The 22139-nt window shown below is 36.6% G+C and overlaps 1 protein-coding gene across 1 annotated transcript; it reads left to right on the top strand.

Annotated features, from left to right (window-relative positions):
- The first annotated feature begins 469 nt into the window (after window positions 1-469).
- On the top strand, window positions 470-21935 carry FBXO47 (F-box protein 47). Its single transcript, XM_052658659.1, has 10 exons — window positions 470-650; window positions 1156-1323; window positions 5994-6070; window positions 7538-7615; window positions 10590-10698; window positions 15615-15791; window positions 16992-17138; window positions 17824-17966; window positions 21001-21160; window positions 21823-21935. Exons 1-10 carry the CDS (start codon window positions 470-472, stop codon window positions 21933-21935), a joined length of 1353 nt encoding a protein of 450 aa, XP_052514619.1.
- Window positions 21936-22139: the final 204 nt, after the last annotated feature.

Genomic DNA, 22139 nt, shown 5'->3' with positions numbered 1-22139 from the left:
TTTAAAAAATAGAAAAGTTTTAATTCTATATTAATACTTTGAATGTTTTAAGAATTAAACTAAAAGCAACATACTAATTGACAAATACTGAATGGATTGAAATGATAATTTTTGTGTTAATTTTTTTGCTTTTTGAAAATGTCACACTTCTTTTCTTAGAATACATTTCATCTAAATACATACCTCATTTTCTACTAAAACTCTGTCTGAAATATCTGTGTAAGAGGGAAAAGATTTTTAAATATTTCATATCATGCTGGAATGAATAAATAGACTCTACTGGTTGGAATGCCATATATTGGACATCACATTAAAAGTTCTGTAACTGTAGAGAGATAACTGTTACCTATCAAAATATGAATCTTTCCATTTAAAGAAACAACATGGCTTCATTAATATAATTTCCTTTTCTCTTTGTCTCTTGTGCTTTTTTTTCTAATCAGAATAAATTCATGAGATAAGGAAGAGGATGGCGTCTAGAGTAAATACCAGTTTCACTTTGATTCCTAACCAGAAATATAGACGTAGTAATCGTCGATCCAGCTATTTTTCCAACACCTTTGACCCAGATTCTCAGCCCTTATCAACGCTTGGAAATTTTAAAGCCTTGCCATTGGAAATGTTCCAAATAATTCTAAAATATTTGTCAGGTGAGGTTTGGCGACTATAAATAGGCAACATGGACACTGAAATATTTTATTTTCCCCAAGAAGTAGTTTGTCATCTTAGACCCTGCTAGAATGCTAATGGTGTTCAGTTCAGTTCAGTTCAGTCTCTCAGTCATGTCCAACTCTTTGTGACCCCATGGACTGCGGCATACCAGGCCTCCCTGTCTGTCTTCACATTTAGTTTATTTTTTTAAATTTCATCATTGTTAGGTAAGTGGTACTCAGAGAAAATATGATACTCAGACTCCTTAAAGTATGCTTCTAATTATAATGACATGGTAATTTGACTGTTACATCCCCAAATGTTTCTAATTCATTGAGAACGAGATTTCAAACAATTTTAAGATTTTTCCCTTTTCCCCCCTTTAATTATTTATTATAGTAGTAGTATTAATGAGCTAACCTGTAAGTTCATAGACTGCTAATAGTGATGTTCTTGTATTTAAGCCATTCACATATATGTATATATATATGTTTCTTTTCATAGTGAAGGATATCAGCATGCTAAGCATGGTGTCCAAAACAGTCAGCCAACACGTTATTAATTATATCTCAACCTCAGCAGGAAGCAAAAGACTTTTACTACAGGATTTTCATGACCTTGAGCTGCCTGACAGAGAAGACACCACTATGTTGGAACACTACAGATCTCTAGGTAATTTATGTAATATAATGAGAATTGTAACAGATAAAGAACTATACTTAATTAAGGGGGTTTTATTATGCAATTCTATAAGGCCTGTGGGAAATGGAATACTTCCTATTTCCATGACACTTTACTCTTCCAGTGTGAGGACTTTCCCTTAACAGCAATCCTTTTGTTTATTGTTTAGTTGCTCAGTTGTGTCCAACTCTTTGGGACCCTGTGGACACCAGGGTTCCTGTCTTTCAGAATCTCCTGGAGTTTTCTCAAAGTCTTGTTGGTGATGCCATCCAACCATCTCATCCTCTGTCACCCTCTTCTCCTGCTGCCCTAAGTCTTTCCCAGCCTCAGGGTCTTCTCCAGTGAGTCAGCTCTTCGCATCAGGTGGCCAAAGGATTGGAGTTTCAGCTTCAGCGTCAGTCCTTCCAATGACTATTCTGGGTTGATTTCCTTCAGGATTGACTGTTTTGATCTTGCTGTCCAAGGAACTCTCAGGAGTCTTTTCCAGCACCACAATTCCAAAGCATCATTTCTTTGGTGCTCAGACTTCTTTATGGTCCAGTCTCACATCCCTGCATGACTACTGGAAAAACCATAGTTTTGACTGTACAGACCTTTGTCAGCAAACTGTGATGTCTCTGCTTTTTAATACACTGTCTAGGTTTGTCATAACTGTTCTTCCAAGGAGCAAGCGTCTTTTAATTTCATGACTGCAGTCATCATCCACAGTGATTTTGGAGCACAAGGAAAGAAAGTCTGTCACTGTTTCCACTATTTCCCCATCTATTTGCCATGAAGTGATGGGACTGGATGCCGTGATCTTCATTTTTGAATGTTGAGTTTTAAGTCAGCTTTTTCACTTTCCTTTTTCACCTTGATTAAGAAACTTGATCAGTTCCTCTTCGCTTTCTGCCACTGGGGTGGTGTTACCTGCATATCTGAGATTATTGCTGTTTCTCCCAGCAGTCATGATTTCAGCACGGGGTTCATCCAGCCCAGCATTTCACATGATGCATATAAGTTAATTAAGCAGGGTGATAGTATACAGCCTTGACGTACTCCTTTTTGAATTTTGAACCATTCTGTTGTTTCATGTCCAGTTCTAACTGTTGCTTTTTTCCCTGCATACAGATTTCTCAGGAGATGGGTAAGGTGGTCTCATATTCCCATCTCTTTCAGAATTTTCCACTTTGTTGTGATCCACACAGTCAAAGGCCCTACTGCAATCAATGAAGCAGAAGCAGATGTTTTCCTGGAATTCCCTTGTTTTCTCTATCATCCAGCAAATGTTGGCAATTTGATTTCTGGTGCCTCTGCCTTTTCTAAATCCAGCTTGTACATCTAGATGTTCTCGGTTCACATACTGTTGAAGCCTAGCTTGAAGGATTTTGAGCATAACCCTGCTAGCATGTGAAATGAGTGTGATTGTTAGGTAGTTTGAACATTCTTCGGCATTGCCCTTCTTTGGGACTGGAATAAACACTGACCTTTCCGAGTCCAGTGGCCACTGCTGAGTTTCCAAATTTGCTGGCATATTGAGTGCAGCACTTTAACAGCATTATCTTTTAGGATTTGAAATAGCTCAACTGGAATTCTGTCACCTCCACTAGCTTTGTTTGTAGTAGTGCTTCCTAAGGCCCGCTTGACTTCACACTTCAGGATGTCTGGCTCTAGGTGAATGGTCATACCATTGTGGTCATCCGGGTCTTTTAAGACCTTTTTTGTACAGTTCTTCTGTGTATGCTTGCCACCTCTTCTGAATCTCTTCTGCTTCTCTTAGGTCCATACCATTTCTGTCCTTTATTATGGCTTCTTTACATGAAATGTTGCCTTGGTATCTCTAGTTTGCTTAAAGAGATTAGTCTTTCCCATTCTATTGTTTTCCCCTATTTCTTCACATTGTTCCTTTAAGAAGACTTTCTTATCTCTCCTTGCTATTCTTTGGAACTCTGCATTCAGATGGGTGTATCTTTTCTTTTTTCCTTTGCCTTTCACTTCTCTTCTTTTTTCAGCTATTTGTAAGGCCTCCTCAGACAGCAGTCCCTTACATTATCTTTAAAGATGAGAATGCACTTTAAAGTGTCTGTCCTTGTGACTTCATGTGGACACAATGTCACTGAAGCTTATCATCTGGTGGCTTACCAGTTTAGGAAATTGATGTGTTTCTATGCTTTACTTTGTGTGGATATGATGAGTTTTATCTCTGTATTTCTTTTCCTTTTCAACCATAATCTAGTTCTTAAAATATAAAGTAAATATATTATTGTGGAAAATCACTTATTCTGTTATCAGAAACAATGGTTTCCTCTCTTAAGGATGCTATGCATTTACTAATAAATCATTATACTATTATTAAATTAACTTTAGCAAACCAAGTTGTGGACGGTTTCTTCCCTGGATTTGTAATCATTTATATCTTTCATCCCATTCATTGATTTCATTCTTCCTGAGTGCTAAAATAAAATTCTAATTTTGACTTGACTTAATGACACCAGTTTAATTATGAACCTACCTGTAGTTAATCAAAACATGGCAATGAAACAAAATATCTGATGTTGAGAGTAAGTTAAGTGCATATTACCTTTTAGTAGCCCAAGGATGCCTAGTTTTTAAATAATGAGATAAGACTGCATAGATGTGAAATACATCAAACTGTATTTGATAAGTATACTTAATAAGACTAAATGAAAAGTATGTGATTTAGTTACAGTGTTATTGCTTTCAGTACTTATGGTTAAGCTTAGTAAAGCTTGCAAAAGAATACATCAATTACTTTTTGCCACTTATGGTAAATATCTTTTTTCAAACATCATCAGTTGTGGAGGAAGTGGTACTTGGGAAAAGCTTATTCTTTAGTTTAATTAGAAAGAATTTTTTCTCCCTGATCAGGCTCAATTGCATAAACAAACACACAAACAAAAAGCATTAAGACAATTATGTGGATAATTCAGTTAAAAATACAGATATGTGTTGATCTTTAAAGGTAGCTTTTAAATATGGTTTTATTCGTGTAATGATTTTAACCTTCCATTTAAATTTTGTGCAGACAGCTAGCTTATGACGGATAAATGTTTGATGTACTTACCATTTCCTCACATTGCCATTCCTCTGTTCTTGTTTTCCGACATTAACATTTTCAGAATTCTGCATTCTGAGGTTTATACATTTTAATTTGCTGCTTCATACAAAACAGAGCAGATGGGCAGTGTGAAAAGAACAGTACATCTGATCTATTTTAGTGAAAAGAAATTAAAGAAGTTGGTCTCTAAAGGGTATAACAGAGCACCTGTGTTAAAAAATAAATAAGTCAACCAGAATTGGTTTTTATGGGAAATTGCAACCCTTAAAAATAGGCATTCTACATTTTAAGAAACAACCAGCATGCAATTAGAGTTTACAATTCCCCAACTATGATATGCCTTGAGACTGGATGCCAGAACATGAAAGGAAAAGAACTCAGCCTGAAAACCAAACACTGAAAATGTCTTTTTATGTACAAAAATAAGAAGTTTATCTTTAAAATGCAATCCTGGTAATGTGTTGCCCAAACATAGCAACTTCTAAAAATAAGTTCAATTCCCATAGATTCTACAGAATTTATATATAAAGTTTTTTATATTATGTAAAAAAGTAAATGCAGAGAAGATGAAGACTAAAGAAAGCCATGATATTCAGGTATGCGTTTTCTTACCATATATCTTATTTTTAGTTTGAGGATATTTGCCCTTACAGGAATGTTAACAATATATTGCCATTTTAGGAGAACAGAACACTTAAAGTTAGAGAAAACAAATCATACACTTCCTGTCACTGTAGTTCAAGTTACATAGCTCACTGGGAAATTAAAGGCTTTAAAAAAAAAAATGTAAACACAAAATTCTATACATTCTTAACATGCAAGCCCCATAAAAGGATATCTTTAAAGAAAGAAATAAATATTTCATCCAAACTGGATACTTTCTGCGAGGGAAAAAAGCCTTCTAATCTCTGAAATTTCTAGTACTTATGACTAAGTTTTTGTACAGTATTTGGAGAAAAGAATACAAAATCTCTTCTCTCACTCTTTCCATTAGCAACTCTTAAAACATTTTCCCTTGTGGACATGAGGTTAATTTTAAGAGATACAGGAAAAAAAAGAGATACTGGAATATGTTTTCTATGGAATAAAGACAGTGGAGTTTCCCAATTGTGTTTTGTATTTGGTTATTGTTGTCTTTTAGGGGCTTCCCTTGTAGCTCAGTGGGTAAAGAATCTGCCTGCAATGCAAGAGACCCGGGTTTGATGCCTGGGTCAGGAAGATCCCTTGGAGAAGGAAAGGGCAACCCACTCCAGTATTCTTACCTGGAGAATCCCATGGACAGAGGAGTCTGGCAGGCTATAGTCCATGGAGTTTAAATTGAAATACTTTCCTAAATCTATTCTATAGCACCAATTTCACAATTTTTTGTAAGATTTCATGTCATAGCCTCTTGGGTGAATACCAGAGTCATCCTTGGTAAACACCATGTATTACAAGTATTGTGCACCCTTCCTCCCAAACTTCCCCTTAAAAACAACTGATATCAACTCACAGTCCACTATGGTACATCTCACTTTCAGGGAACATTATGCTGTGAGTTATAGATATTCTTAAGTTAGTTACATTAATGTTGTTTTTTTCATGTGTTTCTTTACTTTCTCAGGTCTGCTATTTAAAAGATGTACGTTGCTGCTACCCACAAAGGAAAGACTAAAGTACATTCACAAGATACTTGCAGATGTAAGATCATACTTCTAAATTAGTCACAATCTTGATTTCCAGTAAAGGTGTTTTATTATTAATTATCTTATACTCATGTTAAATCTGTATTTATTTTCATGGAATTTCATGAATTAGTACTAGAAATTGATTGATGATAATTAATACTTTACCAAGTACTCAGATTATGAAACACCAAAATATAGTTAGGAGTATTTTCACTCTCAAGTTTATTAGGTTATCAGAGTAGTAAAAGTATTTTTACCTCGTGGGAATTCTGAAGATGTTTTAAAGTGATGATGTAGATATTTTATTAAAATGAAAATAATTTCCAAGTGTTAACATTTTACTGTTTAAATATTAAAAGCATTTTTAATATATAAAATGACAAACCTTTTATGATAATTTATGACTTGGAAATGTGTATTAATGTATTAGGGCATAATCTCTGTTAGACATAGAGTTTTGTTATATAAGTCCAAATATATATCTACTATTGCTGATTCAGTTTTACACTCAATAGTATGCAAACTGTTTCCACTGGCTTTTTTCATGTCAGTGTTTGCATTAACTTCAGCCTCTATGTTATTGCAGCAACTTCCAATATGATCTTCCTGCCATTCATTTCTTCACTCCCCAGGACATTCTGTATGCTGAATCACTTTCATCATTTAATTTTCTTGCTTAAAAATCTTTCAGTGGTTACTCAATTTCATCACAATAAGGTCCAAAGTCCACAGGTGGTATTTAGGTTCCCTTTGACAGGGGCTTCCCTGGTGGCTTAGAGGGTAAAGCGTCTGCCTGCAATGCAGGAGACCTGGGTTCAATCCCTGAGTTGGAAAGATCCTCTGAGAAGGAAATGGCAACCAACCCACTCCAGTACTCTTGCCTAGAAAATCCCGTAATCGGAGGAGCCTGAGAGGCTGCAGTCCATGGGGCCACAAAGAGTTGGACATGACTGAGCGACTTCACTTGACAGTGCAAGCTTAATTCCTACTATCTTGAGCATGACTAAGCTGCTCATATCTTTCTTTTTATTTTTACCTCTATACAATTTTCCCTTTATTGTTTCCTTACCAATACTGTCTTTTCATTATATTTGAATCCCACTCAAAAACATTACTTGTTTTACATCCTTCATAAGCTTTTTAAATCATTCTCAGAATGATCCTTTCCCTGATTTCATCATGTCTGATATGTTTATTTGGTCATTGTAGCATTTATACATATTCTAACCTGAAATGTAAAAATAACTTCAGGTGTGTGTATTGGCCTTAATAAATTGTGAGCTCCTTGAGGCAGAGACTTTGTTTTATACTTCTTTCATAATCCTCCACCTGTGTAACATGATGCTAATCAGTTATATAGTGTTTTAGTTATTTTCAGTTAAGATTGAAAAAGGTCATTGCATATTTCCACTTAATTTGAATGTCAAATCATTGTACAGTTCCACTGAAAAGGAGGAATTAATAGTTGTTCTCTTTATAGGTTTCCTGTTTTAAATTCAATGGATGTGCAGCTCCTTTGCAATGTGTAGGATTATTATGTTATGGCATATTTTTACAGGTACATTTTTAATTTACTGAAAGAAGAAAAAGTTCTTTTTGAACTGTTAATAAGTAGAGTGTGTAATCTGTCTGTCTGTAAAATAATAAAAGTGATAATAATCTAAAAAGAAAACAAAATAACATTGTAAAGTTTTGAGAATGTGTTAATATGTTTCCCACCTCAGGTTTTCTTCTTGGATTTCTCACTAGTAAGAAATGTTTAACATTTATATGCTCTATACCAGTGTCCTTGAAGTTTCCAGCCAATTGTAATGACTGGAAATATTGTGGGGTACAGAGTGTGGATGTGTAATGAATTTTAAGTCTTGGGCTAGTTATTGGGATGTGATTTTAGAAATCAACTGTATTTTAAAAATTGTGACTATGGGAAATGATAGATACAACTGATTTTATTATGGGGCTTCCCAAGTGGTACTTGTGGTAAAGAACCTGCTTGCTGAAGCGGGAGACAAAAAAGACCCTGGTTCGATCCTTGGGTTGGGAAGTTCCCCTGGAGAAGGGCATGATAACCTGCTCCAGTATTCTTGTGTGGAGAATACCATGGATAGAGACGCTTGGCAGGCTACAGTCCATGGGGTTACAGAGTCGGATATGGAGTGCAACACCTCAGGCTTCGTTGTCCTTCACTATCTCCCGGAGTTTGCTCAAATTTATGTCCATTAAGACAGTGATGCCATCTAACCATCTCATCCTCTGCCGCCCCCTTCTCCTTTTGCTTTCTCAGCATCAGGATCTTTTCCAATGAGTCGGCTCTTTGCATCAAGTAGCCAAAGTATTAGAGCTTCAGCATCAGTCCTTCTGATGAATATTCAGGGTTGATTTCCTTTAGGATTTATTGGTTTGATCTCCTTGAAGTCCAAGGGACTCTCAAGAGTCTTTGCCAGCACCACAATTGAAAGCATCATTTCTTTGACACTCAGCTTTCTTTCTGGTCCAACTCTCACATCTGTACATGACTCCTGGAAAAACCATAGCTTTGACTATGTGGACCTTTGTCAGCAAAGTGATGTCGCTGCTTTTTCTTACACTGTATAGGTTTTTCCTAGTTTTGTTTCCAAGGAGCAAGCATCTTTTAATTTCATGGTTGCAGTCATTGTCCACAGTGACTTCAGAGCCCAAGAAAAGAAAATCTGTCACTGTTTCCACTTTTCCCCATCTATTTGCCATGAAGTAATGGAACTGGATGTCATGATCTTCTTTTTTTACAATGCTGAGTTTCAGGCCAGCTTTTCACTCTCCTCTTTTGCCCTCATCAAGAGGCTCTTTAGTTCCTCTTCGCTTTCTGCCATTAGAGTGGTATCATCTGCTTATCTGAGGATGTTGATATTTCTTCCAGCAATCTTGATTCCAGATTGGGATTTATCCAGCCTGGTGTTTCAAATGATGTACTCTGCATAGAAGTTAAATAAGCAAGATAACAATATACAGTCTTTATATATATACACAGGCTGTATATACAATATACGGTCATACTCCTTTCCCAGTTTTGAACCAGTCTGTTGTTTCATGTCTGGTTCTAACTTGGTTCTTGACCTGCATACAGTTTTCTCAGGAAACAGGTTAGGTGATCTGGTATTCCCATTTCTTTCAGAATTTTCCACAGTTTGTTGTGATCCACTTAGTGTAGTTAGTGAAGCAGAAGTAGATGTTTTTCTGGAATTCCCTTGTTTACTCTATGATCCAGCGAATATTGGCAATTTGGTCTCTGGTTCCTCTGCTTTTTCTAAACCCAGCCTGTATACCTGGAATTTCTCGGTTCACATACTGCTGAAGCCTAGCTTGAAGGATTTTGAGCATAACCTTGCTAGCATGTGAAATGAGTACAATTGTTAGGTAGTTTGAACATTCTTTGGCATTGCCTCTCTTTGGGACTGGAATGGAAATCGACCTTTTCCAGTCCTGTGGCCACTGCTCAGTTTTCCAAATTTGCTAGAATTTTGAATGCAGCACTTTAACAGCATCATCTTTTAGGATTTGAAATAGCTCAACTGGAATTCAATCACCTCCACTAGCTTTGTAGTAATGCTTCCTAAGGCCCACTTGACTTCACACTTCAGGATGTCTGGCTCTAAGTAAGTGACCACACCATCTGTTTATCTGAGTCATTTATACCTTTTTTGTATAGTTCTTTGTATTCTTGCCACCACTTCTTAATCTCTTCTGCTTCTCTTCGATCCTTACCATTTCTGTTCTTTATTGTGCCCAAACTTGCATGAAATGTTCCTTGATATCTCCAATTTTCTTGAAGCGATTTCTAGTCTTTCCAGTTCTACTGGTGTCCTTTATTACTTTGTACTGTTCACTTAAGAAGACTTTCTTATCTCTCCTGGCTATTCTCTGGAACTCTGCATTCATTTGGGTATATCTTTCCCTTTGTCCCATGCCTTTCGCTTCTCTTCTTTTCTCAGCTATTTGTAAAGCCACCTCAATCACTTTGCCTTCTTGCTTTTCTTTTTGTTTGGTTTTGTTTTTTCTTTAGTTTTGGTTACCACTCCCTGCACAATGTTACAAACCTCAATCCATAGTTCTTCAGGAACTCTGTCTGCCAGATCTAATCCCTTGAATCTGTTCATCACCTCCACTGTATAGTCATAAGGGATTGATTTAAATTCTACTGTAGTCTGAAACTAAGCCATGGTATGGTTGTGAGTCAGATATCTAAAGTTGTGCTCTAGGGTTTGAGCCTTACCTTGTTATTTTCCTCATAACTGTCAGAGGTCAGGATTCAATACCGTTTAGTTCTCTGAAAAGAGACCCTCAATGCAATCACAAAGAAATTGGATTTTGAAGCATTTCTAGGTTTTGTTTAGTATAAAATTTCCTATGAATTTTAACAGTCCCATACTGGATAAAAATTGCACATCACCCTGATTTTGTGCTGCAACAGTTGATGATCATAAGGCAATAGTGACTTATGTTTTGATTTGATGGTTTGAATATCTGCAATGTTTCCTTTATTTTATCGTTCTCAGACCTTAACAGCAGGTTGGGATGAACTCGAGTGCCATCGTGTTTATAATTTCTTATGTGAGCTGACTCATCTGTCCCGTAAGATGCAGACAGTTGTCTGCAGCAAACCAGGTAAAGAACTAAAATTCAGAGATAACATTATACAGAGATTAAAATAGAAAAAAATAATATATTTCTAAAGTGTATTTTAAAATAAACTGCAGTGTTTATTTGTAGAAAGAGGATGAAGAGATGTAAGGGAATGATAAACACTAAATCAGATAGTGAGGCAGAAGTGGCCTCTAACTACAGACAGAGATGAGCTCAGAGGGTCTTCAACCATATTAATAATATTTTATTACTTAAACTGGTGGAGGATACAAAGGTGTTCATTATAATATTCTTGAAACCTTTATATATACCTGAAATATATTTTAAAAATTAAATCTATAATTTAGCAATGTCATTCTGAGTAACTCCCACAGTGTGCACAAGGAGACATGTATAAGAATGAACATTACAGGGAAGACTGCCAACAACCTAATGCCTGTTGTCAAGAGAATGGATAAATGAATTGTGGCATATTTATACAATTAAAAACCATTAATAGTTAAAATGAGTTAACTAGAGCCATGTGTATTTTAAATATGGATAAATCTCAAAATATAACTTGAGAGAAAAGGCTACCAAACAATACTTTTAATATGATACCATTTATATACATATTAAAAACATGTAAAATAGTTCTATGTATTCTTTATGGTTATATACATATGTAAAAAAATATAAGAACATAGTTGGGAGTTATGATAGTTAATTTTGTGTGTCAACTTTGGTAGTCCATGGTACCCAGATATTTAATCAAACATTATTCTAGATGTTTGAAATTATTCTTTAGAAAAGATTGACAGTTAACTCAGTAGACTTTGAGTAAAGCAGATTACCCTCCATAATGTGGGCGGGCCTCATCCAATCACTTGAAGGCTTTAATAGAAAATGACTCTTCTCCCCAAACAAGAAAGAATTCTGCCAGCAGACTGTCTTTGGACTTGAATTAGAAGTCCCTGCCTTGTTGGAGCCTGCCAACCTACCCTGTAGATTATGGACTTGCCAAGCTTCAGTGATCTGCATAAGCAAGACAAATCCTATGTATATATACACATCCTGCTACTTTTGTTTCTCTAGAAAGCACTGATTAATACAGCAGGAACAAAACCCAATTCAAGATGGTGATTATCTCTAGGGAAGAAGGGAATTGGGACTGATAAACAGGAAGTTTTAACTGTATGAATAATGTTTCATTTTTTTTTAAATTCTGAAGCAAATATAACAAGATTTGACAAAACTAGATGATCAGTATACAGTGTTTGTTATAGTATCTCTGTTTTTCTGTCAGCTTAAAATATTTTATTATGAAACAAATCATGGCAGACTTTTTTAAGGTAGTTATAGAAGCCCAGTGAAACAATAGCAAAATTAATTTATCATGTCCTTCTCTTGATCAGAAAGCTTTATTAGTTCCCTCAATAACCTCAGATATGCAGATGACACCACCCTTATGGCAGAAAGTGAAGAGGAGCTAAAAAGCCTCTTGATGAAAGTGAAAGAGGAGAGCAAAAAAGTTGGCTTAAAGCTCAACATTCAGAAAACGAAGATCATGGCATCTAGTCCCATCACTTCATGGGAAATAGATGGGGAAAGAGTAGAAACAGTGTCAGACTTTATTTTGGGGGGCTCCAAAATCACTGCAGATGGTGACTGAAGCCATGAAATTAAAAGACGCTTACTCCTTGGAAGAAAAGTTATGACCAACCTAGATAACATATTCAAAAACAGAGACATTACTTTGCCAACTAAGGTCCGTCTAGTCAAGGCTATGGTTTTTCCTGTGGTCATGTATGGATGTGAGAGTTGGACTGTGAAGAAGGCTGAGCGCCGAAGAATTGATGCTTTTGAACTGTGGTGTTGGAGAAGACTCTTGAGAGTCCCTTGGACTGCAAGGAGATCCAACCAGTCCATTCTGAAGGAGATCAACCCTGGGATTTGTTTGGAAGGAATGATGCTAAAGCTGAAACTCCAGTACTTTGGCCTCCTCATGCGAACAGTTGACTCATTGGAAAAGACTCTGATGCTGGGAGGGATTGGGGGCAGGAGGAGAAGGGGATGACCGAGGATGAGATGGCTGGATGGCATCACCGACACGATGGACGTGAGTCTGAGTGGACTCCAGGAGATGGTGATGGACAGGCAGCCCTGACGCACTGCGATTCATGGGGTCGCAAAGAGTCGGACACGACTGAGCGACTGAACTGAACTGAACTGAACTGAATTGATATCATCCCTGGTAGTTCAGCAGGTAAAGAATCTGTTTGCAGTGCAGGAGACTTTGGTTTGATTCCTGGGTCAGGAAGATCCCCTGGAGAAAGGGTAGCTACTTCTCCAGTAGTGGAAATGCTACCCACTCCAGTATTCTTGGGTTTCCCTGGTGGCTCAGTTGGTAAAGAGTCCTCCTGCAATGTGGGAGACCTGGCTTTAATCCCTGGGTTTGGAAGATCCCTTGGAGGAAGGCATGGCAACCCACTCCAGTATTCTTACCTGGAGAATCCCCATGGACAGAGGAGCATGGTGGGCTGCAGTCCAAGAGGTTGCAAAGAATCGGACACAACTGAGGGACTAAGCACACTAAGCAATTGATATCTTCCAAGTCCAAACTATCCTGCTCTTCATATACTAACCCTAACCTACATTTCCAAGCTTACTGCCTACTGCTCTTTGTCAGTTTGACACAAGGATATTGCTCTGTATCACGCATTCCTCTTACACATTTCTGCCTCATACCTTTCATTCATTCTCTTTTTCCTGAAATGCCATGTCTCCTTTTCATCCTTTAAGACCCAGTTTACTTGCTCTTTCCTGATCTCCCTAGACCTGCAATAATCTCTCTCCTCTAAACTTCTGAGCTGCTTGACTTAACACATCAAGAAATACTTATTTACACATGGCCTTGGTGTGAGGGCTTCCCTGGTGGCTCAGAAGTGTCTGCCCGCAATGTGGGATATCCAGGTTCAATCCCTGGGTTGGGAAGATCCCTTGGAGAAGGAAGTGATCCCCTAGAGAAGGAAATGGCAACCCACTCCAGTGTTGTTGCCTGGAGAATCCCATGGAGGGAGGAGCCTGGTAGGCTACAGTCCACAGGGTTGCAAAGAGCTGGACACGACTGAGTGACTTCACTTGCACTCTTTTTTTGGTGTGTTGGTAGACTTTCCATTTACACCTATGTATAAGTAAGTAGATCATAAGTAGTATAAGAATATAAAATGTAAAATGGTGTCACCACCATGGAAAACAGTTTGGTCATTCCTCAAAAAACTAAATGTAGAGTTACATATGACCCAGTAATTCCACTCCTAGGCACCTAACTAAGGAAACTGAGAGCAGGAACTTGAACAAATACTTGTACAACAGAATTCACTGAAACATTATTTTCAATGACCAAAACCAGGAAACAACCCAAGTGTTCATCAATAGATGAATGGATAGACAAAATGTGGCATATATATATACAGTAGAATATTATTCAGTCATAAAAAGGAGTGAAGTTTCTGGCCACACCATGTGGCTTGCAGGATCTTAGTTCCCTTCCCAGATATCGAACCTGGGCCCCAGCAGTGGAAGCACAGAATCCTAACCCTTGGACCACCAGGGAATTCACAAGAGTGAAGTTTTGATATAGGCCACAACATGGATGACCTTTGAAAACACATGAAGTGAAATAAGTCAGACACAAAAGGACAAATATTGTATGGTTCCACATCTGTGAGGCACCTAGAACAGGCAAATTCATAAAAACAGAAAGTAGATTAGAGGATACCAGGAACTGGGGGGAGAGGGGAATGGAGAGTGATTGCTTAATGGTTACAGAGTTTCTGTTTGAGGTGAGAATAAGTTTTAGATAGGGTAAGAGTGATAACAGTTGAACAACATTATGAATATAATTGATGCCACTAAATTTTGTACTTTAAAAATGGTTAAAATAGCAAATTTTAGATTATATATATATTTTACTACAATTTAAGAAAATTTAATATATCAAAAACTGTTGAATTATATATATTAAATTATATGCATTAAAGTTATATGGTATATAAATTATATGTATATTCCAATAAAGTTGTTTTTAAAAATACATGAGATACCATTTTATATCCACTTGGATGGCTAGAACCAAAACATCAGAGAGCAATTGTTGGTAAGTGTGTGGGGCAGTTGGAGCCCTGATACACTGCTGGCCAGAATGCAAAATGGTACAGCCACTTTGGAAAACACCCTGGCAGTTCTTCAAATGATTAAATATAGAGTTACCATATGACCAAGCAATCTTATTCCTAGGTATATCCTCTAGAGAAACATATTCATACAGAAGCTTGTAAATGAATGTTAATAGCAGCATTATTCATAAGAGCCAAAAGGTAGAGACAACCATCAATGGGTGAATAAACAAAATGTGGCCTATCTATATGATGGAATATTATCTGGCTATAAGAAAGCATGAAGTATTGATACATGCTGTAACATGGATGAACCTTGGAAACATGATTTGGAAAGAAGCCAGTCACAAAAGACCATCTACTATATAACTTCATTCATATCAAAGTTCAGAATAGGGACATCTATAGAGACAGAAAGTAGTGGTTAGTGCTGTGGGTGATAAAGGACAGAGGGATGGGAGAGGTATAGTTAAAAGAGCAGGGCTTCTTTTAGAGGTAATGACGATGTTCTACAATTTACTTGGTGATAGCTGCATATATCTATGAATATACTGAAAAAAAGTTGAATTGTATATCCTTTAAATTGGTAAGTGTTATGGTATGTAAATTGTATACCAGTAAAGTTGTTTTAAAAAGTAGTTTCTTGATAATCTAAAATTTTTACAGAGTAAATGAAGTAACACTCTCAGTACAAAGCATATTAGTGATGTATGTCTTTGATCTATCCAATTATGCATTTCAATCTAAGAAGAATGCTTTGCAATTCTTTTGTCTTCATAGGAAGCGCCCGAAAACTGGAATTAAGGATCAGACTTTTCTGTAGGAATGTACTGCTTGATCATTGGACCCATCGAAGTGATTCTGCATTTTGGTTGACACGTATATTGAAACCGTGGCCAATGGTGAATCAGGCAAGATTACTGTATATCATCTTCGGACCTGTATCTCCTCAAGATGGTGAGCATCTATTTCTTAGGGATGTATGTTTCAAAGCTGGTTAATTACTTTTACTTTAGGAAACATCATTTTGTGCCTGCTTAGTTCATCATTCTTTTTTTGGGGGGGGGGGGTATCATTAGTTATTATAAAAGAGAACCATGGAAATTATTTACATGATGAAAGATTTCAGAACTTCAGTGGAATGGGCAGCTTCACATGATGCCATTTCAATTTCAGTCAACATATTTCCCAAGAATGTCACCACTGTAAATAAGAAATAGTCTTTGTTGTCTGGAACTACTTTGGTGCCTCCATATTCTGGGAGAACTTTTTATCTCCAACTTTCATGCTAACTGGTTGAATCTGTCCACCTTTTCCTTTAGAGCTGGATCCAACAGCTACTACTATTGCTTGCAATACTTCTCCTTGTGATTTTTCTGGAAGCATAATGCCTCCTTTGGTTACAGTTTCGGCTGCACTTCTTTCAACTAATACATGACTCCAGCTGCCACAGTTCATACTCTTGCCGTGTGAACAAAAGAAATATATTCATCCAAGCAAATGTAGTGTAATGTAGTATACAGTTTTATCCACTTTAGTTATTAAGAATGATGAGAGGTCTCTCCTTGCGGCTGCAGCGTGAGAGCAGAGACTTCTCATCATTCTTAATAACTAAAGTTCACACGGCATTATGTCAGGACTTAACCAGTTTAAAGTGTGTTGCGTAGCAGCAGGAAGTCAATCTGCAATCAAATTTTGCTTGTGTGTATAATTCAGAAAAAAATTGGTCATAGGTAAACAATAAAAAATTGACTGGATTACTCAGTTTTGATGTAAGTGTCTGGAAGATTCTGAAATACAGCATGCTCTCTTTTTGGAAGGTTATCACTAGGTTTTATTTCATTTTAGTAAGATTCTGTCAATTGTTTATTTTAGTATATTATGGATAACATTATCTTTGAACCATAAACACTGTTTTGCTTGATGAAATTACCTTTTCTTTACTTCATTTAGCTATTGTTGCTGTGCTTCATTGCATCAGTCAGAGACATTAAAATTTATACTGTTATCAGAATTGACCTTTCATTATGAAAGTAGCATGTATAAGTAATGGATTTCATTATGCAATCCAAGTTCCTTTTTAAATAATCCATATAATCTTTATCAGAGAAGCAACTATTCTGTCATAGCCTAGTTTTTGTTTCAATTATCATTCAGGACAGGTGGTTTGGCAGAAAATGATAGAAGGACCTACAGATGAATCCTGCCTGAAAAGTTTGGCTGATGCCATTAAATTGCTATATGACACAAGCACCAAAGAATGGACAGCAGATGATGTTATCAGTCTTGTAGATGAACTATCAGGTAAAAAAAAATATTTACCACATAGAGTAATGGAAGCATATTATTAGAATACAGTTATAAAATTGTAAGGACATAAAGCAATTAAAAAAATTTTTTTAAGTTATACATGCAGCTCTATCGGAAACAAATGACTTATCATCGGAAATCACTTTTTGATTTTTGAAGAGAATGCATATAATCAATTTACTTTCCTTTGGTTTCCCTTGTCAATTTTATAGATATTATTCATTGTTATTATTATTTGAAAGTTTCATTATTTTATTAGCTTAGTTATTCCCATTTTGCAATTCTCAGAAACACCTCCTACTGTTGCATAAGAGGAAAGCCCTCTCCAGTTGGTACTAAAGAGACGAAACAATGTCTCCCATTCCTGCTTCATCCTTTAGAATCTTAAGTTCTCAAGATTTCTTTCTTTTCCCAGGATTAGACTATTTGTCGGTAGACCTTTGTGGGAGAAATGTTTTGACTATATTACTAGTACATTTGTGAGAGTCACTGTGACTTGGCAATAATCTCTTTTGCCCAGTAAAGGCTGTAACTGGAAAACTAAAGCATTTTCTCCAAGATTCTCCTTTGACACTAATTGTATTTTCAATAAAGTGATATAATATTACATGTATTTAATGATCTTTACTATAGCTATTATGTAATATCTCATTAAATACTGTTTTTCCTTTAATAAAAGTGGTTCCTCGTGAGTGGCTTCTGGAGAATAATGCACGTCTCCTAATCCTAAGTGGGAACAATATCTGTTTCACTTTCATGGCTAGTAAAGCTGTGAATGGACGCACCATTGAACTGGCAAGGCTGATAGTCTTTTTGGCTTTGGTAAGTAAAAAATAAGTTTTTTCTAGCAAGTTGTTTAACATTATAGCTGACCTACCAAGAAGCTGCCATGAAGGAACTGAAATATGTACAAAACATTTTGAAAAAATAAGTATTTAAGTATATTTTTATATATACTTAAAATTTTTAAATTTATATAATAAACTATCATATTTGGAGACATTCCTTATATTAACCTCTCCCATATCTCATATCTGGATTGTCATTATACAGCTCTGCCAAGTTATATTCTTTTTTTCCCCTTAGATTCCATTTTAAAAAAATAAAGCACCCTCTATAATTTGCTCCAGGATATTTCCTGGGCATCAGGAAGAGAATGTGGAAGTGAGTGGTGGTAGAAGTGAAACAAGATTTGTAATTGCTGAAGCTAGAGAATGGATACTAAGCGTTTATAATACCATTCTCTTTACTTTTATATAGTTAAAATGTTTTTTAAAATAAAACATTAAAAAATATATTTAATGTCCCACAAATTGAGTGTTTACTATGGGCCATACACTGTGTGAGATTTTAGGACTATGGAAATTAGTAGAACAAATCCCTGACCAAAGCTGCTTACAGTCTTTTAAGACATATCAAAGTATGTATAAATAAATTCAGTGTGGGGATTTCCTGGCAGTCCAGTAGTTAGGACTTGGCACTGTCACTTCCACGGCCTGGGTTCAATCCCTGCTCAGGGAACTAGATCCCACATGCCACAACTAAGAGTGTGCATGCCTCAGCTAAAGATCCGTGTGCCGCAACAAAGCTCTGGCACGACTAAATAAGTAAATAAGTATTTTTAAAAGATGTGAAAATGTGAAGAAAGCTACCAAATTAACTGTATTCTCAATGTAAATATTTATTTTAATAAGCAGATGTCCTAAAAAAAAAAGAGAGAATTGGAATTGCATGGCTGTCTTCAGGGAACTATAAACATCTCAGTATCATTTCTGAAGGGGAAAAAGTGCAGAAGAGGAAGAGGTGGATAAGAAGGGAGGAGTTTAGATAAGAAGAGAGGGGCCAGGCAAGGAGGGTCCTGGCAGGCCATCCTGTGGAGCTTGAACCACAGTAGCCACATTGCTGACAGTTTTAGGAGACAGGGAGACACTATCAGTTTTACTTTTTGGAAGGTGACTTTGGCCTCACTCTGGCAAAAGGAATGGAGAGGAAGCCATTAGGGGTGGAGAAGCCATCTCTGATTAACATCTCAACTCTGATCATTAATTTTCTCTAAATCACTTCAGATTTGTCTTCTATCTGGTGTTCTTAAGCCACTATCTTTGTGAGGTAATTGTCTCCCTAAATAGGGAAACTCTTTGAAATCCAGAACTGTGTCACTTACTTCTTTCACAATGTCTTATACAGTGATTTATATATAATAAGTAGTCAATAAATCTTTCCTGTCAGATTAGCATTATTTGCTTATATTATTATATAGATTATTTTCATGCTGTATGTTATTTGGCTACCTGAACAATTTGCCGTTTAGAATGTTAGTAAATCAGCCTTTTTTGCTTTCAGTCAGTTTTAGCTAAAAACATGTAATCCTCATTTTATTTATTTTTTAAATAAGAGAGAAATATTCCTTATAGCTTTCAGGATGGAAAGTTAATATTATCTTAGAGGTCTCTTGCTTATTGAAATTGCCTGTTTCTCTGTCACCCTCATGGGATCCCTTGAATATAGAGGCCTTGTGTTTATGGCTTGCCATAGTATCCCCAGCTCTTAGCATGTGGTCAATAAATATTTACTGAATGAATGAGTAAATGAGCAGGAGCCTTTCTTTCTGAATGTTTAATAATTGGTGTTGCGCTTTAAGCCAGCTTTTTCACTCTCCACTTTCACTTTCATCAAGAGGCTTTTTAGTTCCTCTTCACTTTCTGCCATAAGGGTGGTGTCATCTGCATATCTGAGGTTATTGATGTTTCTCCCGGCAATCTTGATTCCAGCTTCTTCCAGCCCAGCATTTCTCATGATGTACTCATGGCATCTGGTCCCATCACTTCATGGGAAATAGATAGGGAAACAGTGGAAACAGTGTCAGACTTTATTTTTGGGGGCTCCAAAATCATTGCAGATAGTGACTGCAGCCATGAAATTTCTTCTCCTTGGAAGAAAAGTTATGACTAACCTAGATAGCATATTCAAAAGCAGAGACATTACTTTACCAACAAAGGTCCATCTAGTCAAGGCTATGGTTTTTCCTGTGGTCATGTATGGATGTGAGAGTTGGACTGTGAAGAAAGCTGAGCGCCAAAGAATTGATGCTTTTGAACTGTGGTGTTGGAGAAGACTCTTGAGAGTCCCTTGGACTGCAAGGAGATCCAACCAGTCCATTCTGAAGGAGATCGATCCTGGGATTTGTTTGGAAGGACTGATGCTAAAGCTGAAACTCCAGTCCTTCGGCCACCTCATGAGACTCATTGGAAAAGACTCTGATGCTGGGAGGGATTGGGGGCAGGAGGAGAAGGGGACGACAGAGGATGAGATGGCTGGATGGCATCACTGACTCGATGGACGTGAGTCTGAGTGAACTCTGGGAGTTGGTGATGGACCAGGAGGCCTGGCGTGCTGCGATTCATGGTGTCGCAAAGAGTCGGACACGACTGAGCGACTGAACTGAACTGAACTGAACTGAATAATTGGTGTTTGTTTGGCCGTGTGGCCTGTGGGATCTTAGTTCCCCAGCCAGGGATAGAACTCATACCCCCAGTAGTGGAAGCACAGAGTCTTAACCGCTGGACCACCAGGGAATTCCCAGTAATTGTTTTCAATATTATTTTTTTGCATTAATAGTATCCTGTAATAATCTTGAACCAGGCTTTTATTTACTTCATGCTTTTTTCCCCATAAAATTTGTACCATTTGAAAGCAAAGGAGTATTAGATATAAGAGCATTTGCCATTTATAGACTCAACATACTATGTTATTAAATTATGTTAAACTTATAAACAGTAATTGTTAATACTATTTTCAAATTCTACAACTTTCTTCACATGGAAATTTACCACAATGCTTTGTATGTCTAAACCAGGTGTGTGAGAAAGAGCTATACTCCATGGACTGGGCAGTTAAAATGATGCAAAAAGTCTGTAAAGTCTTCAGCACTCCAGTGGAAAGAAATAACTTCCTGCAGAGTGTGGCAAATGCGTTTGCATGTGCTATAATGGAAATGCTACAGTCTGTTATGTCTGGTGAGTATACACATAGATGGTACACAAGTGTGAGTAAAATGCATGCTAGTCTTCCCTTAAGACAAATATAATTCTGTATAGACTTTTATTTCTAAGCAAAGAATCGAAAAATCAGTCATTGTTAGTGTTTTCATGAGATATATTTAGTTTCTAGTATTGTCACTTTTAAAATCTGGTATTGGTTTTAATGGAAAACATAAAGTTGAAGAGTCTGCTCTGAAAGGAACCAATATAATTCTGCACAGCAAAAAATCTTAACCTGCTTACTTGACCAACTATTATAACCATCATAATAATATCCTTTATTTGTATAGTTTGCTCATTATATTATTTCACAGTTTTATTAGGTGGCAAACATTATAATTAACCCTAATTTGCCAAGGAGAAAACTAAGGCTTAGAGAAATTACCTGACTTGCCCAAGGTCATGAAGTTAGAAGCAATAAAGTATGGACCAGCATATTTTTTTTCTGATTTCTAATTCAGTGCTTTTAATATGATTCCATGATTTCAGTTGTTAACATCTAACTTAATGAAAATCACTAACTAGTCTTCTGTTACACAGTATTAGGGATAATGTGTAGTATGTTTTGAATAAATCTTATATTTAGCAACTTAACTGTCATTTTCTTTTCTCTATGTCTGTTCCTGTGTATGGCATAGGAGATGGTGATGACGACGACAGAAGCTTTATGAATTTATTCCATCTTGTGCAGGCTCAGGCTAGCTTCCATAAAGAGGTCCTGTATTTGACCATGAATGTTCTCTCTTCCTAAATACTCAGAAATCTTTGCATTTAGAGAATACCTCACTGAACTAATGATTAGAAGAGTGTTGCTTTTCCACACTCAAAGAATAGCATCCTTGGGACTTTTTATCACCTAAGTAACCTAAGAATTTAAAAGCTGCATGAAACTCTAGAAGCAACTGCTTAAATCATTATTAATATAAAAATTACAGGCAAACCCAGCCTGTATTGA

The sequence above is a fragment of the Budorcas taxicolor genome, chromosome 19, assembly GCF_023091745.1.
Source record: "Budorcas taxicolor isolate Tak-1 chromosome 19, Takin1.1, whole genome shotgun sequence".
Taxonomy (NCBI): domain Eukaryota; kingdom Metazoa; phylum Chordata; class Mammalia; order Artiodactyla; family Bovidae; genus Budorcas; species Budorcas taxicolor.
This window is presented reverse-complemented; position numbering and strand designations above follow the sequence as displayed.